The sequence below is a fragment of the Tinamus guttatus genome, unplaced genomic scaffold (assembly GCF_059628265.1).
Source record: "Tinamus guttatus ecotype Peru unplaced genomic scaffold, ASM5962826v1 Tinamus_guttatus_pri_ptg000649l, whole genome shotgun sequence".
NCBI lineage: Eukaryota > Metazoa > Chordata > Aves > Tinamiformes > Tinamidae > Tinamus > Tinamus guttatus.
The window spans coordinates 3,183,053-3,202,530 of NW_028289183.1; the positions used below are offsets into that span (position 1 = coordinate 3,183,053).

General features: G+C 36.4%; 1 protein-coding gene across 1 annotated transcript in view; it reads left to right on the forward strand.

Moving 5' to 3' along the window:
• Positions 1-17,448, forward strand: part of CCDC57 (coiled-coil domain containing 57) — a 29,898-nt gene extending 12,450 nt beyond the window's left edge. The window contains 6 exon segments of the mRNA XM_088535905.1: positions 1,062-1,290; positions 1,971-2,071; positions 4,900-5,128; positions 5,808-5,944; positions 8,568-8,790; positions 16,973-17,448. Of these exon segments, the coding sequence (XP_088392031.1) occupies positions 1,062-1,290; positions 1,971-2,071; positions 4,900-5,128; positions 5,808-5,944; positions 8,568-8,790; positions 16,973-17,199 (1,146 nt within the window). The 3' untranslated portion in view covers positions 17,200-17,448.
• Positions 17,449-19,478: the final 2,030 nt, after the last annotated feature.

The following is a 19,478-nucleotide window of genomic DNA, read 5'->3' on the forward strand; positions in this document are numbered from 1 at the left end:
TAGACATATGTAGCCTGGAATGCATGTTAATTGGGTGTTTCAGGATTCATTATGAGTCTGACCCTCTACTTGCTGGCTGAAGGAGCAAAGCAGATGTAACCATTATAAACAGCAGATGTAAACATTGGGCAAAAAGCACAATGTACTGTAGTATTGTGGCACTTCAGAGTAGGTAGAATTGTTTTCTTATGTGTTCCTGACTGTGTTAGTTTAAATTCAGAGTAAATTTTTAAGTTTTAAGGTTAAACTTTTAATTAAATGCTTTAAAATGGATAATTCAGGATATCTACTTAATCATTCTGGGAGAGATTTCTTTCTAATTTTGGTGGTTGTATCCCTTATTCTTTTGGCAGAGAAGTATTAAGAAAAGATTCCTATAAAGAATAGGAGTGTACTGTAGTGCACTTCGTATGGTAGTTGCAGCTGCTCAAGAGTACATGAGTGAGAATCAGACTTGGCTGATGTGAAAAAGTAGTGTTAAGCAAGTCTAATGTATTTTCTGAATACAGAAAATAATTTGAAGACAACTTCCTGAAGACAACTTTTACATTTAAATTGAGAGTCAGAATAGACTGGTAGCAAAAACTTATGAAACAGATTGTTCTTATTTCATCTGAAACTGGGCTTGATGCAAAAGCTGTACATTAAATCATTCAAACACAAAGGGAATCATGTTGAGGAAGGGTTCTTCTTTCACTGTAATCTGACTGCTATTTTTTTTTCCTCCTGTGTAACAATGGAGTTCCAACCTCTTTATAGCCTTAAACAAGGCTATGGGGTCTCTATGGGGAGATGGGGTAGGAGAGAGAGATAGAGAATACTCAGAAGAACAAGCCCTCTTCACCCCTTTTGTGCCCTTCCCTATCTTGGGCTTTCAACAAAAGGCTTTCTTAAGCAAATCCTCAGAATAGCTGGATTTTCCCTCCTTTCTGTGGTTCTTTTCCACTAATTTGTTTATGGATTTGGAATGTTAAGATCCTTGTGTGAAATGTTGTGGAGAGACTGTTTGCATTGTTTGTTAATAAAGGCTGTTCTTATTGTACTGTAATTTTATTTTGTAGATATTTCAGTGTGATGATAAAAGATCTCTTAACAAAGATTTTCCTACCTTGGAAGTACAAAAACTTCAGAAGCAGAATGACAACCTTCGAGCTACTATTACACAAATGAGGAAAGAAATGGAGAGTCTTCATGAGCAAATGCTGCCCCCTTGTCCTCAAATAGAAAACAGGCAGTTTGCAGAGCAGACTAATACTGACATAACTACAGAAATCTCAGCAGGCTCATCTGGTAATGAGGTGGAATGGGATGAAGGTGTTTTTTACATAAATGTTACATAAAGTAAGGTATTATTCTTCCAAAGACACCTTTTTACAAAAATTAAAGATAACCCTGTTTTCTTAGCAGTTTTTACCAATTATTTAAACTCATTTGCATTATACATCTGTCTAGCCTTATTTATATAAACCTTTACCATCCAAATGCTTTGAATTATCCCAGAGCACATTATTATTATTATGTTTTTTATTTTTTATTTTTCTTCAGTATTGACTTCAAGTTATTGATATATGGGGCTTGGGGGTTTGGTTTGTTTGGTCTTTTTTTCTCTCTCTCTGCAACTGTATTTGAAAAGCTACTCATTGTAACTATTATTTTTCTACTGAGCATGGCCAGTTTCCTGGGAATGATCAAAGAACACAGAATTGAAAGAAAGAAAACTTTTTTTTCTCGATGCCATTTGAGTTGAACTTTTAAAGTATCTTACCTAATCAGTTCTTCACTTTGTAGCTAAATGATGTTTGCATGTTGTGAAATTGCACTGCTTTTTATATTTTTTCAGCTCTGTTTAAAAGTGTGTCTACTAAAATGATATACCTGTGTATTAATGAGACTAAGTTCTGATACAGTTGTTGGTATGAAAGGCTAGACTATATATATGTGTGTGCACTCATATTACTCTTTTCTTTTAGGTTCATTGTGTACAGACAAAGTTTCCACTAGAACCACTTTAAACAATATCAAAGTGAGTTCAGCTAACTTGGATTTAATGGTAAAGCCACACAAAGAAAAGGTATGAAGATGTTTAAACTACCTAAGAATCTAAGAAATTTGCTATCTGCTATCTAAGAAATTTGTCTCTAAACAGTATTCGTGTTCCAGAGACTTCACAACATAGCAAGAAGAGCTTAGAATAAAATAGGTTAAAATAAAATTAAAAAATCTAACTTCAAAGTCATCCATAAAATGTGTGTTATGTTTTAGATTTTCTAAGTGTTAAGACTCGCTGCTAACCTTCTAAGTCTTAAAAAAATGGTAATCGTAACAAAGTAATAAAAGATGACAAGAGATTGTTACAGGTAATGGTTTTAAGAACTGAAACAACATCCATGTTGAAGTAAAATTTTGGAGCCCTGGGAAGCTTGTGTGAAAACATGCACAACCCACCCTAAACAGCTAACATTTAACTCTAAATGTATCTTTTGTTGAATACCTAAGGAATTTTCTTTGTTCTTTCTGTGAAATTACGTGTGGCAAATACGCAATATAAATTAAATAGATTTATTTTTCCTTTTTGGTCACTTTCTGAATGATTAGATGAAAATGAATTTTTGTCCCAGTTGTGCTTTTTTGTTGTATAAAATATTTTACAAACTACTGTCCAAGATGCATTTGCATTTTCTCTTATTTAAGTGTGGAAGGAGCCTTGAAAGAAAGGTATAGAGTGTTTTTATTTGTAGGATAATGAACAGAGCAGTGGCCAGTGGTCTTCAGCCAAAGGCGTTGATTGAGCCCTGGGAACACAGAGATAGGAATTGACCATTCTCTTTGCTAGAGACAAACCCTTTGCTTTATAATGCTGAATAGTAATTGAGTATACTAGGCTGGTTATGAGAAATATTAACTTATTTTTTCTGGTAATGCATCTTTGGTGTGAAATACTATATTATTTCTGCAGTTATATAGGCGAACAATGAAAATCTTCATATGCATGCCTAAATTTGCAGTAACTAAAACCCTGGATCAGTAGTCATTGCTGTCTTCATTGATGCTGAACTAGCATTTTCCTGTTTCCTGCGCACAGCTGTGCTTTATTTCCTTGTCCATAGCACATAATAAGCCTTGTTTGGATTAGATTGATAGATGGAAATAATCCCAAGACTGTCTTCCAAATAATAGAGAAATGTCATCAGAATTTCTTACTGTATTTTAAAAATCCTTGTCTACTACCATTCTTCTCTCTTGTCTCTGTGCTCCTTTTTATTTGCACATTAATTGTGAACTTCAGGCTATAATAAACTTCCAGTGAAAATATTTCTACCTCAGGGTGTTCAGACTGTTAAACAGAGATGGTTACTAAATACAGGGGAGCAGTCATGAAGTCCTCTATGAAGGCACAGATTTAACGAAAATAAATTTTACTGCATAAACTGGTAAAACAGGAATATAGACTTTTGTATTTAAGTGCATGTCTTTTTCATGTTTCATCTCTATTGGAGAGTTTTACACTGAACATGAATTCAGTAGATGAAAAGTTTTAAAATTTTTGAATTCCACTTCTAAATTCCTATCAACAAACTGCAGTCTGTCTCCTGAAACAAATTACTGTTATTACTTTTATGAAAAACTCGCTAGAAACAAAAGCTTAAGGACAAGGTATTCCTGCTGCCGCCCTGTGGTGTACTCCTGCCTTTGGCACATAGCATTGCAGGCAGTGCTCCATGCTTGGGTGTGACCTTCACCTCTGCTTGTAATGAACCTCAGAAACCTCAGTGCTTTGATTTCATGATTGGAATAATGAGGTGAGAATGTAATCATTTGCAGCTTTTTACATTGATTGATTTGATACAAATTGCTGTATGTATACCTAAGTGATAGTGTGTGTCTGTTTTTTCCCTTCACTGTGGTCCCTTCTATATTTACATATCCTAGCCCTGCCCTTATTTCTCTACCCTCTTTCCCAGTAATATTTGCCGACCTGTGTACTTTCTGTGTATGTTTTCAATATACAACCATCCAAAAGGAATAAAGGAATGTTTGGGAGTCACGTGATGTACTAAGACTACATCTCCCTACCAGTGACACTTCAATCAGCGTGTACTTCTTGAAGAAAAGTGTAGTTTGTGTGTTGATTGAGACTGTACAATTACAGTATAGCTTATATATAAAAGTGTAAAATAAATCCATAAGACTACTTCACACACATTAAAATAGTTTTGCAATATTTACATACTTGTGGTAATGTGTAGCATTTAAAAAAACAAAGTCTGTACAAAGTTGATTTGTTCAGTGAATGATGACTGTTTAAATTACTGTTGAAAATGTACCTTCTGTAGTAAAGGGGCTGAAAGGCCAGCATGCAGCAATTAAAATGTGTGATCTTTTCATTAAACACTAAATCATAATGCATATGTGCAAGTGAGCTCAGTTAGGGTTGCAGAGACAAAACCAGCTCTATAATCTTAATTTATTAGCCTCTCTTTCTTTTAATATTACTGTACATCATACCCATTCCACATGTGTGCATATACATTACACAAAGAAGAGTTTGTGGTAATCTGCTATTTGCTATGAAGTCTTTTTATTTTCCACATTTTATCTTAAAATCAATTGCTCTCTAATGAACAGTTGTACATTTTTTTTCTTACATGTATTATTTTACACTTACAGTTAACAAGACAGAGCGTACTTGTGGGAACTTCCAAGGTCACGATAATAGTTTGGCACATGGTTTAATTTGTTCTGTACTGCTAACAAGCAAATGAAAAAAATGCCTCTCAAAAATGGGCTTCACTTACACCTTTTCTCTACTGGCTTCTAATGCATGTTTGTGTCAATCTCTATACTGCCCAGACCATGCTTTTAAAACATTCATTATAAATGCTATCTGTTTTTTTTCAGGACCCAAAACCCAAAGTCCTTAAAGAAAGCATGGTAGACCATTTGCAACAGTTGTCTGATACAGAGTTGAGTGATGGTCTTCCATACGGTATGGGTTGCAATCTACTAGGAATACGGAATAAACTGAAGGAAGCGGTGAGAAAAATCTTGATTTTGAGTCAAGAGAAACAGCAGCTAATTGAAATGGGAAACAAGCTCAGAGCAGAACTTGGAATGGTATCAAAGAAAGGTAAACTTATTCTACAGAAGAATGATTGCTCACATATTTAGAATAAAGCTAAAACCTGGAAATCATTTCACCTTTTGAGCTGGAAAGAAAAAGCAAAGTGCTGGACTTGACAGATTTTTGAGCTGGATGGTTTGTGAGACTGCAGTGCGAAGTGATACAAGTAAAATTATTCTGTGATAGAAGGTGCTGAAATAGAACAAGGTCAGTCTGTAAGCAGTAATTCAGAGAGGATGAGCATTGTGAGGAAGGTTTCCCTGGGGCTTAGATTCAGTGTGGGAACCAGAAGTTAAATTAAGACTTTCATTGTTTAAGGGCAGAAAAGTAGTAGTTTATCTATGAAAAATATGAATGAAAAATATTTTTTCATTCAAATGGAAAAGAAAGAGAAATAGTTTTTCTTGTAAAGTAAGCTTGCATTGAAAGTAGATACGATATAAGTAAATTTCACTGTAGATATGTAAATTCTATTCAACAATCACTCCAGCAGTGAAGCAAGGGGAAAAAGCAGGAAGAGGTGTTTCTAGGGCTGTTCACATGTATCGCTGAACTAGTCTACAATAAGGAGCTGCTGTTCTGTGATTCTTTTATGCCTGCTGTAACACCTGCAGAGAATGCAGTACTGATGGTGGAATAACAACAGAGAGAATGTTTTCCTCAATATTTTTCTCACTCTTTATAGGACTTTGGCTTCCTAATGGCTCTAAGTGCTGCACAGTTTGTGTTGCCTCTAGCAGTCTTTTACCAAGAGAGCTTATAAAAAGAGCACAGTGTCAGCTTTCCGCGTTAGAGCATCTACAGTGCAAGCTTGCAACACAGGTAATGACATACTGTTCTGGAATTTAGTGATAATGATCTCTTAAGGCAATTCTATTTCTAAGTGCATAACTTCCCTTAAAACTGTTTGCATTTAGATATTTTGAGCTAAACCCTGTCAAAGTCCTTCTTTGATTCTTTGGAAGATTTATACTTGAGGGATTATACTTGGAACTTGGCAGCTCACTTTTTTAAATGTGGTGTTCACCCAAGAAATTTCAGAACCGTTTGTGTTACAAGAGCAGAAATACATTATTCATTCTGCAGAAATGCTGAATTAAAATATAAGTTTCATAAAGCTTAGTTTTAAGTGAGTAGGATAAAACCATTTGAAGGTATTTGCAATACGTTCTAAGATAAACTTGAAAATGATTAATCACTGAGCCTATTTCCAAATATTCACAACAGTGGGGTTATAAAGCACTCATCCAAATTATTGCAATAGCATGTTTACATATATGAAGATAGAATGCATAACTAATCTCTTTGTAGTCTTTTATAATTAAAATACATTTTTTTCAATAGTTAAATTGGAATTTTAATTAGAGAAATGCATAAATCTTGACTCCTCCCAAAGTTAGTGCATTGAGTTACCTCTCAATGACTTCAGGGGAGTCAGGATTTCACTATGTACTTTACTTAATTGATTCCTGTGATGATTGAGTCAGAGCAGCTGATTGTCGCTTTAGTTTAGAGGGCAGTAAACAACATTCTTTCAGAAAGGGTGAGGTTGCTGCTCTGAGGCATACAACTCCAGTAGAATTATTAACCAAGTTCACTTGGGGAAATACTTCCTCTGGGACCCTCTTTGCCTGACCTGTTTCAATATTTGATCACCCTCCTGCTAAATGAGTGTTGTTTTGTTTTGTTTTTGGTTTGCTTGTTTGTTTTTCTTTCCTTGTGTTTAAGTGGGATTTCAAGTATTTTAATTGCTGCCCGTTGACTCTTGTTCTTCTATGGGATACAACTGAGAGAAGTCTGTCTCGATCTTCTTTTACTATACCCCAAACTCCCCCTGGCGTCAGCCCTCTCCTCATCCCTCCTGATCACAGAATCACAGAACAGTTGATGTTGGAATGGACCTCTAGAGATCATCTAGTCCAACCCCCTGCTTAAGCAGGGACAACTAGAGCATGTGGCACAGAGTTGCATCCTCTCTGATCTTTCTTTTCTTGAGGCTAAACAACTGAAGCTTACTCAACCTCTCCTCATATGTCAGATCCTCCAATGTCTTAATCATCTTTGTAGACTCCTTCCAGTGTGTCAATGTCTATCTTGTACTGGAAAACTTAGAATTGGACACAGTACTCCAAATGTGGTCATGCCAGTGCTGAATAGAGGGGAGTAATCACCTCCCTCCACCTACCTCCTGCTCCAGCCAAGGTTGCCATATACCTTCTTTGCCACCAGGGCACATTGCCGACTCCGGTCCCACAGAACTCCAAAGCTCTTTTCTGCTGTGCTGCTTTCCAGACAGTCAGTTCTCAGCCTGTTAGACAGTTAATGTAATATGTTTGCCCCCTTTTGGGGGAAAGAAATCAACTGAGTTAAAACTAGTCTCCTCTCTAGGATACTGCTTATTTTTCATTCACTCTGTGAAGGGGATTCTTATTTGTCTTAACTGAAATGTGCAACGAGTTGAGATTTTTTTTTTTTTTTTGTGTGTGGCTTAGGGTTGATCTAAGAATATGCAAGAGACTGAAGTTCAATGCTTTTCTCTTTTTATATAAAAAGATCTCTGTCTGGTAATATGAAACAGTTACTTTGTGATGGGTTCATGTCTTGTTTCTTTAGTATAGGGACAAAGATTTTTGATGTATATTTTAATCTCCTTTGACAGGGCTGAAGCAGTTAACTTTCCATCAAATCTCATTTTAATTTTTGCATGTTGAAAATTCACAACACTTTGTGGGGTAACCTGATTTTTTGTTTTTTTTTGATTAATCTCTCTTTCTCTAAGAACTTCTCTACATGTTTTCTTCTATAATTTGATCATGGGGGGAAAATGAAAGGGAAGAATATCCCTGTAAATATAAACTTGAATAACAAACACAATGAAAATAACTGCAATAAGATTTAATGAACAGATTTCATAAGAAATTATTAGGAGGCAAGATTGGGCCCTATTGATCCAAATAGAACATAATTTTATTTAATATTATTTATAATGATTATTTTTAATAGTGTAGCAGCACACTGAGCTATAAATCAAGTATTTTTAGAGGCTGTGGATTATTTATGTTAATGTAACATTTCATATAAGGAGCAACATTATGTAAAGCAATTAGCATCTCTTAAGGCTCACTTCTCTAAATGCTTGCCTTAGTTTAAAAGAAGAAGTTCCAAGAAGCAGTAGGGAAAAAATAGAACTGCTATGCACTGAGCTACAGTACAGTTGTATCATCAAACTTGTCCTCAGTTGGATCCTTCAGTTGTAGTTCAAAAATAATTTTCTGGAAGACTTATATATACTTACATAGAAAATTAGAAGTAATGTCTTTCTGCTTCTGCATGTCTCTATGGTGCTGAAACCTATACCTTTTTTTAAAGCCAGGATCCCACAATTACCAGATGACTTGGATATGAAGAGTGTATATCTTTGTAAAATTGTGTTTGAATTTCACAGGTTCAGCTAGATTCCTCTATTGAAAATTGTGGGGCAGCACAACAAAAGGCATGTACATCCTCAGCACTCGTTGAAAGTCAGCCACTCGGGGAGAGTCCTAGTCAAGCCCAGCAGGTCTGGCTTTCTTCATCTAGAACAACTAGTTCCTGCCAAGATACTTGGCACGCTTTAGAAACAAAATCAAGTCCTTCTATTCTCAGTCCTCAAAACAATACCGGCCAAGGTAAGCATACTTTGCAAAGTAATCATAATATTTGACTCTTCTAGAAGCATGCAAGTACAGGAGTGGGTCCTGCCCCCTTCCACTGATTTTTGATGTGAGTGCTACTAATATTATAGTCCTGCAATCACCATCTAAGGATCTGTGAGCTATGTAAGGTACTTTTGCTCTTGCCAGCAGAAATATCCAACAGATAAGAGGAGTGCCAACATCTCTCTCTGATGTTAATGCTATCATTTTAAATACTTTCCTCCTTTTATTGAGAAGAGGAAAAAAAATGGGAAAGGCAAATCTGGATATAGCCCAAACTTTATTACTTTATTTGGGAAAAAAATCAAGTGTCTCTCTGAGAATTGTATAGTTAAGGTACTGCATGTGCCTGTTAGATCAAATCAAAATTGGACAAATCTTTCCTTAATGATTAATTTTTGTGGCAGTTTTCTAGGCACAATATTACTTAATGTACTAAGACCTAAAGGTCCAAAGTGAGATCATGGGAATGGTGTGGTATTTGTCCTAGTCATGCAGTGAGGTGGGATTTGTTCTTTACTAGTTTTTCAAAATCCATTGCAACAAGTTGGGACATCTGAGAGAAAGGAGAGAGGGGGAAAAAAAAAAAGGTACTTGGAACTTTTAGCAGTAGTATCATTTATAAAACATGTACAGTAATTTTTCCACTTCTCCCTAGTTCTATTGAGACATCTGCTGGAAGTCCCATTTGGGGGCACTGCTCTTGACCAATGTGGACCAAGAGGACAGAAACAAGAATGAGTAGAAATCCAGAAATCATTATTTTTAAATGGTTGAAGGAATGGTGATTAGTTACTAGTTGGGATGTAGGAGGACAAAACATAACTGCAGAGAGTAATGAAATACACTGGTAGCTCCAAAATGTAGCTTCTTCACATGCAAAGCCTAAGTGAGCTTTCTAATGTTAGCCATTATCTTGAGCACTGTATTTCAAATGAGTGTGTTTTGTTTCTCAAGCTGTTGCTCTGTTCATGAAGTAATCCCTCATTGGAAAAACCTTGGAAAGCTGTTCTTACATCTCCTGTGGATAGGAGTAATGGCCTTAACCTGTAATAATGGAAAAACTGTAAGAGGGTCTAATACTGGACTGTTAGCCAGCAGGGTCATAGACTCTTTTATACTGAGGGTCTTTATAAGTTGAGAGACACATTTCTCTAGAATATTCAAAGTAAACTTGAGCTGTTTGTTTCTTTTGGATTAGGAGGGGTAAATGTATATTAATTATTTCTTACAATGACAGAATGATTGAAGTTGGAAGGCACCTCTAGAGATCATCTAGTCCAACCCTGATGGATCTTGAGTATCTCCAGAGAAGGAGACTCCACAACCTCTCTAGGCAGCCTGTTCCAGTGCACTGTCACCCTAACAGTCAAGAAGTTCTTTCTCATATGGAAATTAAACTTCTGTGTTTCAATTTATAGCCATTACAGAATCCCAGAATGGTTGAGGTTAGCAGGGACCTCCAAAGATCATCTAGTCCAACCCCTGCTTCAGCAGGGACACCCAGAGCATGGGGCACGGGGTGGCATCCATGAGAGTTTGAAGATCTCCAGGGAAGGAGCCTCCACAGCCTCTCTGGGCAGCCTGTGCCAGGGCTCTGGCACCCTCACAGGAAAGAGGTTCTTCCTCATATGAAGATTAAACTTCCTGTGTTTTAACTTATACCCATTAGCCCTTGTCCTATTGCTGGCCACCACAGAGGAGATGCTATGGGACTTGTGAAGAGCTGTTTGGGTTTTGACCTTACTATGACCATTATTAATCCTGAGTCGTGGTGATATTTGTGGAGTAATATGATGAGATCTGTGCAATAAGGCCTATTTAGACTTTGGGTTTGCTTTCTATTTGTAGTTGCTTCTTACCATTATAGAAATATTCTTGAGCAGTTATGAATGCTTGCTGCTTAATGGCCTGCCTAAGCAAGAATGCAGCCAGCTAGTTAAGGGAAGTGATTATTCCCCTCTCTTTGGCACTGGAGACCACATCTGGATGAGGTTGAAAAGGTTGGGCTTTTCAACATGGAGAAGAGAGGGTCTAGGGATCATCTGATTGCTCTGACTAAAGTCAAATAAGCAGTGTGACATTTTGCCCAGAGTGGCTATGGAATCTTCATCCTCAGAACTCAAATGGCCAAAGATCTGGATAATCTGACGTAACTTTGAAGTTAACTCTGCTCTGGTGAAGAGGCTGAGTTAGAGATCTCCAGTTTTCTTCCAATCTATCTTACCCTCCTTCCATTATTCAACCAGTGTATAGGTGCAATGAACTCTCTTCAGTAGCACACAAGAAAAAAAATAATTGGTATCTAAATGGGCTTTCAAAATGAAAAATGAGTTTCAAGTGTAATTATTCAATATGGCAGCGTATTGCAGGGACAACCTAATATGCATTGGTGGACTTATAGGTCTGGAAGTAGTTCTGATGGTCATGATTCATGTGCTTTTTTGTGGGGCTAGGGCTAAAATAAGAAAAGTATTTCAGGTCAGGCCTATATTGACAGAATAAACCAGAGGAAGTCTTTGAAATATTGCTGATAGTGCCATGCAGTTTCATGCTGGTATATGTGTGATGCAACACCACTGGCAGCCTTACAAGGACATTAGTTTCTTAATGTGTAGAAATTTCCAGCCACAGTTGCAAAACTTACTGTGAGATTTTAGGGTGTCCAAAGAATAGCAAAAAAGAGGTTACTGATAACATAAAACAAGTGAAACACTATTAAGGGATGGCATTTTCCTGACTATAGCTTTAATTCATTCAGTGAGTCCAGTTTCGCCTTAAAAACACTTGAGAGGAGTTCTTCGCTCATTCCATGCAGGCCCTGAAATACTGCACTGCAGGAATGTAACTTTTAAAAATTCATTTAGGTTGCTTACCTCTCTCTTCCAGGAAACCATCTAAATGGTATTCTTAATTCTGCTGGATTGTCAGTTAATTTTCTAAATTTCAGAAAACAACATTATAAAATCAAAATCTTCCTTTTCTGCAAATCTATGACCATGTTTTCAGCCCACAGTATATAAAACTTCCAAGGAGTTCTGCTTCTGATTTTAGCAGAGACTTTTTTGTTGTTGTTTTTTGGTGCCTGAGCTATGAAAAATTAATTCAAACGAAGTCAACAGACATGTTTATAGTGGAGAGAACTACGTTAAGACTCTCTGACTGGCTGCTGGGCTTTGAAACAGAAGTGTTGTGCACAGAATTGAAAGCTCAGTAACAAATGGTGATGTGGAACAACAGCAAGTTAGATTGCTTATTCAAGCGTTTCTTTTGTAACTTCAACTCTATACAAATCTTTCACATAAGTAGCGATGTTTTATGGCCATTTCTGGTGAAACAAGATGTAGCATGAGAATTACTTTCTGAACCTGCTGAACAGCCTAATTGAGCCCTTTTCCTTATACAGTACAGTCATTTAGGACTTAAAATGCTTGGCATTTCAAGTAAGCCCCACTATTTGCTGTATTTCCAGCATATGACATAATTCGTTGTGACAGTGTGTTTTAGGGTGATTTTTTTGACTTAGAGTTAGATTTAGAAGTTAACATCTAGTCACTGAAATGGACCATTATATACTTTGTTCATCCCACTATCAAATTCTAGATTTGTAGAAGCTTTCGATCAAGTCAAAAGTATTTTAATTTTCTCTCTCCTTACTCTACCTATCGATACGGAGTTGGTACTGTAGGAATGCAATGGATTAAAGTAATAGAAAGTAGATGAGGGGATAAATAGAAATAAAAGGTTTAGAAAGAATACAGATTTCCTTGTATGGCTGAATTTCATGGTACTGTATTATGGAAAGGAAAAGATCCTGCAACCGAAGGTAAACAAGTGCAAACCAGGCTGATGCTAAAAACATCAGAGTTGCATACAGAAACTGCACTAAATGGTAATGCATACATTTCTGTATATGCTTTGTGTCCTGTGCTAGGGCTTGAGAGCAAGTGGGAGACTTTGATGGTCTTTGAAAGGAGAGTTGCTCATCAGAGAAGTTGTATGGTTTTCTCCAAAAATCACTGCACGATTATCTAACAGTGAGCTTGGTTTCTGTGTAGGCTTCAACCCAGCTGAACCAACCAAAACCCAATTTCTCTACTAACTTGTGGCTTAGGCAGTCTTTCTTAGATTTTGAAATAAATGTTAGAGGATAGGAGGGAAACTTTTGTTTGTAGAACATTTAAAAAATGAGAATTTTCTCCAAGGTAAGTTTAATTAAATTTTTACTTGCTCTTGTTTTTTTTTCTTTTCTTTTTTTTTTTTTTTTTTTAAAAAAAAAAAGGGGGGGGGCAAGAAAGCAAACATCACCTATTAAAATTTGGCTGTAAATCACCTTTGGACTAAAGCCAATAGTATGAATGCTGCATTGTGTTACCATGTGAAAAGCTCCTGATCAGCTGTCTCTCCTTTGGTCAACAGAGACTAGGGTCAGTGCAGAGGGAATAAGAGCATAAGGCAAACTATATCTGCACTAAGAACGTCCTAGTTAGTCACTTGTTCTGAGGAAACTGAATATGCTTTTGAAGTAGATGAAAATTTCCTATTTTCCAGTTGAGGTGGATAGTCCCAATGTACATTTTTAGAAATCCCACTTCCACATGTATTCAGGACTGTGGTCCTTCGGGTATTAAAGTTAAGCTTATGTTGTAAGATAAGGAAGAAGGACACTAAGCTGATTTGAAGAAAAGTAACTTTCCTGCTTTACTACTTGAATTTAGATACAGGAGTTTCTTTTACTATATTTTTTATTATTACTACTACATGCTAAGGCCTGTGGTCTGTAATTCTACACTTTATGGATCAAAAGTTATCTTAAGTGTTTCCACACTAGACAGAATTTCAACAGCTTTGACATCACTGACAATTCTAAGAGCAAGCCATGTGGGTAAAAAGCTGGCCAGAGAGGAATCTGGTAAAATATTAGCAAACAGAAAGAGATCTGCTGCTTTCTGTCTCCAGTCAGAGAAGGACTGATGATTTCTCTTCCATGTTAAATAAAACTTTTCATCTTGGAAGTGTTTCACAAATATTAACTAATCTCCTAGTTGCATAGTCTACACTTAAATGTCCTTCTGAAAAGAAACTGTTTACTTGGTGTTCCTTTAGAAGTGCTGTTAGCCCTAAGTAAATAGCTAGGAACCAGTTTTTAAAGTGAAGACTTCAGTTATGTTGTAGGAGTAAAATTTCCCCTATCTCTCTTTAGTTGCAGGAAAAAAATATGTTAATCTGTTAATCAGCCTGTAGTCAGCAGGGGTCAAATAGAGGATGAGTTGAGCATTTCAGTACTCTAAAATCGTAGGTGCGTTTTCAAAAGCAGTTTAGGCTCTTAACTGTGGTCTTATTAGTTCTTGTTAGCAAAATTGCCTTGAAAGTAAGTAAATAAGCTGGTAAGTTAGGGTGTTTGTCCTTTGTATAGGTGAACAATTCCAGGCAGATATGGTAACATAGAAAGGTCTTTATTCAGTGTTCTCTTGGGACATTTTGGTTTTATATAGTATTTCTAATGTTGCGTATTGTTTCTTTATCTTCTTCTGTGGCACAGTATTAGAGGATTAGCCTTGCTTGTTTGCATTTTCATTGTTTTAAGTGTCTATATTAACATAGTCTAAAATTTTATCCATAGAAAATGCTCGTATACTTGTGATGATGTTCCAAGCACCTAAATAACTTATAGCTCATATTAGTTATAATTGCAGTCAACAGCAACAAATAATATTTCAGAGGAGTAGTTGCAGATGATGAGTGCCAGTCAGTACTTGGTTATTTTGAATTTGGACTTATAAAATTAGAACCTCACTTTTTTTTTTTTTTTTTTTTTTTTTAATGAAATTCCCCTGCTCAAATTCAAAAGGCCCCTCAAAACTGAGGGAATCTTTTAAGTGGGTTGTCAATAAGCACCACTGCCTCTGTGTTATTCGTGGACCTATGGACCTCGACTCAGTGCTTTTAACTGAACCAAAAATAAGAAAGAATCTATTCTGCTGCAGCTCCTGTTCAAGCAAAAATAATATTTGAAACTGTATCCATGTCATTTTAGACACAGCCTCCTGAGTTTTTCTAAAATGTTGATGTTGTCGTGTTGTTCTACTTCATCATGTGACAGATGTGACAGGGGTCTAGGTAATGCACTGTAATGGCTGAAATCCTTGCTCCTGGAAAGAAAAGACCCACAAAGGTCTTCATGGCCTCAGTGTTAATTTTATTTCTTAAGCATTCATAGATAACCACTAGGTGGCAAGCTGAACAGCTTGATCTCGTATCAATAGCGTACCGGTGACCAAGGTTTCTCGGAGCCTTTACCACCTGTAATAACAAATGCTATCAAGATGACCCAGTGCAGAGGTTTCATAGTCATGGGTGAACAACTGGTTCAACTGGTAAGTCTGAACAGGAGAATGATTTTGAAAAGTGTACAACCAGTGTCATGTTTAGGACAGAGCTATAAAGCCTCCATTCATTCACTCCATAATTCAGGAATAGTTTTGATTTCAGTTGTGAGTGATGCTACAGAAGTGTGTGGGGGATTTGTTTGTTTTTCAGACTTTCTACCACATTTAGTTGACAGTTAGAACTTATCTTGATAACCTATCCTTGACAATTAGTGAAGCTCTTCTTTCCTCTGTGGTTGGATTGTACCTGAAAGCCTTTCATGCTCAGAACATTCCCATTGGTAGAGAATACTGTAGTGGGTGTTTTTGCAAGTACAGTATGCCTATTTCTGCTGCCTGCTTTAGATTCGTGTAAAAAAAAATAAAAACTGAGGTTAAAATATGAATACATTAAATAATAAGGATTAAGTGGCTGGAGTCAAGCACCTGTAAGCATGAATTAAAGTTTACAATTAATACTGTGATTGAACAATTCCACTTATCTTACCTAATGAAACCTGTGATAAGATTAAAGTTAATTTAGTTGCAGAGAGTGTTTTCAGAGAATGATATGAGACACTGCAGTGTCGAATCCAAATCCTGTGAGTTTTAAGACTAGTCTCCCTGCTTCCCAACCTAAGATGTTACTTTTTCATGCAATCTTCTCTAGTATACACTAATATTCTAGATAACAAAATGTTCCACTGCATGCACCTTCCTCTGTTATAGGAGATGGAAAGAAACACATATGCCAACGGTAGGTAATGTAGCTTTAATGTACAGTTGGAATGAGTTGAGAGGGAACAGAAAGAAGAGCCCAACAGGAAGAAAATAAGCCCTCCTAAGTGAAAATTTTGGTAATTATGAGATTAGCTGTGTTTTATCTGCTGCTTTATTGGGTTTTACTTTGGGGGGGCTGAGGAGGGCCATGTCTCCTCCTCTTCCTGGAATGTCTTCTCAAGTCCAGATCTCTCATTCCTGCAGATGGGTAAGGGTGAAGTTTCAGGACATTAAGCTTTCTCATTGTTTTTTACAGTTATTAAACTTTACAAATAAAATACTGTTCCATGAAAAGGGGATTCTGATAATGAAAGAGTTTTGGAAGCTCTCTTTCATACCTCCTTGGGAGGAAGATGTTGTTTTAGCAGAGATTATCAGTTAAGGCCCCAGAACTACCTTACAGGCCTTTGGATCATGCTCTCCTTAAATCATTTTGGTGCAGGTCTCATGGTGGCTGGTGAATTTTTATAACAGATAATCTCACTGTTACAGCCTACTAATGACTAATTTATCACCATTTTACAATGTAAGAATAATCACATCTTACTCTATCATGTTATCCAGTGATGGTGTTGCTTTGATTGATACAGATATTCTCTCAGAAGGAGAGAGTGAACATGTAAAAGGTGGTCTTAAAAACAGATGAGCAGATAATGGTGCTTGAACCGAACAGCCACACGGGTCTTCCAGACCTTCCTTCCTCTTCCTTCCTCCTTTATTAAGCAGTCTGGTGCTAACTGTGGATGAATGGGTACAGACAAAGCAAGGATTGATTTTCGTATTTACTATCAGCTTAGCAGGCCTTTGCAGACAGTTCTGTGTCTTTCTGTTTACTACTACAAAAAGGTTCAGTTGCTCAAAATAAGGGTTTTATAATATGGTATTATGAAGACAATATAGCTAAGAGGACAAAAGTAAACTGAGTATTATCCAGTCTTATGATTAAATAATAATGAAAAACAAGCATAAACACTGTAAAAGTAACTTTTTTCTTTTTTTTTTTTGAGGAGCGGAGCTTGAAGTTATGTATACAACTGAAATGTCTCAAGAATTTCAGCAAAATATCAAAGCCAATGATAAAGCTGAAATGCCAGCTACACATTTGACAGTTACAGGAGCCAAGCTGGAAGTTCAACAGAAAGTAAAGTCCAGAAATTTGTCTTGTGTTCATCCCATAAAGCCAAAAATCTCTTCCAAAGTGGCAAAAATCCGTAACTACAACATTAAAGACTGACTTCTTTGCTGACAGCAAATTTAATGTTCATACTTGCTATTCATTTTTAAACCCATGAATCGGATTTAGTTATTGGCTCTGGAATTCATTTTTGTATGTAAAGTCGGGATGCTTGAAACCAAAAGAGAGAACAAATATCCTGTTTCATGCTGCAAGCTAAAATCAAGGATTAATCTGCATACATGATAATCTTATGCTCGCTATTAAAACTGACTTATTTTAAATATATATGTTAAATATTGCTTGCATCATGGATTTAGAAATGCCCAGTTAATACACATGTAAATCCTTTTACCTCTAGGCAAAGCTAGCAGTTCTTTAACAAATATTTTGTTGAGAAACTGTTCATGTGTTTCAAGCTTAGAAGTGGGATGCCCCAACCTACTTGGTTGCATTGTTAATTATAAAAAAAACATTAATACTGTGCAGGTATCTTTCCAATTGAAAGAACGATGGTTGAAAAAATTACACCTGAATTTGTATTGCCTCTCATCTTCTATAGTTGTTTCAACACATTGAGAGAACATGAAAGAGTGTAAAATCAAAATTCTATCATCATACTGGTAATACTGATTTTCTTTAACAAGAGCTTGTACAAAGATTAAAGCAGTGATGAACACATTCTTTTAGAGGCTTTCACAAGTACTGTAATAAATCTTAAAACAGACGAAGCTAAAGGAAAACTTGAGTGAGTTGTGATGGAATGAGGTAGTTATGAACCATACTGGGACTTTTAAACATATTCTAAAAACATTGTGCTGTTGTGAGATATTTTGCTATTGAACTTTACTGCAAGTGTCATCACTGAAGTGAACTGTCGTTCTGTTACGGCTAAAGTGCATTTAAAATCTACAGAGGATTAAGAAAGGGAGCTACTTACCCACCTGCACTTTTCTGCAGCACTTTTCTTTTTAAAATTCCTTCCCTGGTAGTATTTGCAATCAGCGGGTCCCTGCAGTATCCAACAATGTGGTAGTGATAGTTTTGCGAACAACTTGGAAAAATATTTTTTCTACTTCCCGTTAAAATTCTTTGCTTCGGTCTAAAATGCTATAGTATTATAATCAGATGCTTAAATCTGCAATTAAATTTTACTGGGATGTTATCATACCAATATCAGGCCTGAGAGATCTTGCAGACTTCTTTCTAAATCATTTTATTACTTGAGATTGGATTCAACATTTGACATTGTTCATGAGCCAGAACAACATGATGCATTCCCTGAACCAGGCCCTGAATGAGCTCTTTCTGCAGCTCAAAGCATAGTAGTTTCTAACAAGCATAAGAATTTTGGCTGAGATCACAGTTACAGCTCTCATTGGATATTTCTAGAGCACAATTTGTAAAATCTAAAGTTGATACTAGCTGCAAATTATCTTGTATTTTTTTTATTTCTGTTTCCATGTTTTTATTGAACTGTTGAGATGCTGAGTGCAATTAGATTGTGTGTATTTACAGTTGTTTCATTAAAAGCAGCATCAACTGATTAGAAAAGGAGCAGTATTATCATAATCTCGCTAATACTGTGTTTGAGCTTGAAAAATTCTACTTTGTACTTCTTATATCATGGATATAAACTCCTGGGGTGCAGACTTAAGAAATACCTTTTCTTTTGAGTCTGGGGCTTTTTGCAGGGGGGAAGGAGAAGCTTTTCTGTTTTTCAGTGTTCCAGCTGGCATGCCTGGTCATGCAGATTTTTTGCCAGGCAGGCAACTTTAATTTATTCAGTTTCCCTGAGAAACAGATTCCTTAAGGCAGCTGTAGGTAAAAGATGAAGGCAGCTCTTGATTCAGTGTTTTTTCTCTTGTGTTAGAAAAAAATAGAGTTCAGTCATTGTACATTTGTTTTACAGTAACTATAAGAACAGCAAAAGTATGCTGAAAGTTAACAAAACATGCATAATAATAATGAATTACATAAATGTGTTGCTTGAATTCTGTATGGAGATGTTAGACTGATACTCTGTTTTTTAAATGCAGAAGGGAAAATCACATTTTATGAACAAAATACTCACCAAATTGCATATTGATTCTTAAAAAGGAGGTAGGAAAGAAAACAGTGATGAGATGGTACTGGGAATGCTACTGAACTTTAGAAAAAAGAGGAGGGCCTATATATAAAAAAAAATCCATCTGTGCACAGAGCTCTCAAAATGTGAAACAAGGATTAAAGGTGCTGTGCTGCTTGGTGTTACTAGTAGTTGGGGTGTTTGGAAAAAGGCAACAGTTCTCTTCAAGTCTCATGTGCTGCGCCATGAACGTGCTCTGCATCCTGGCACT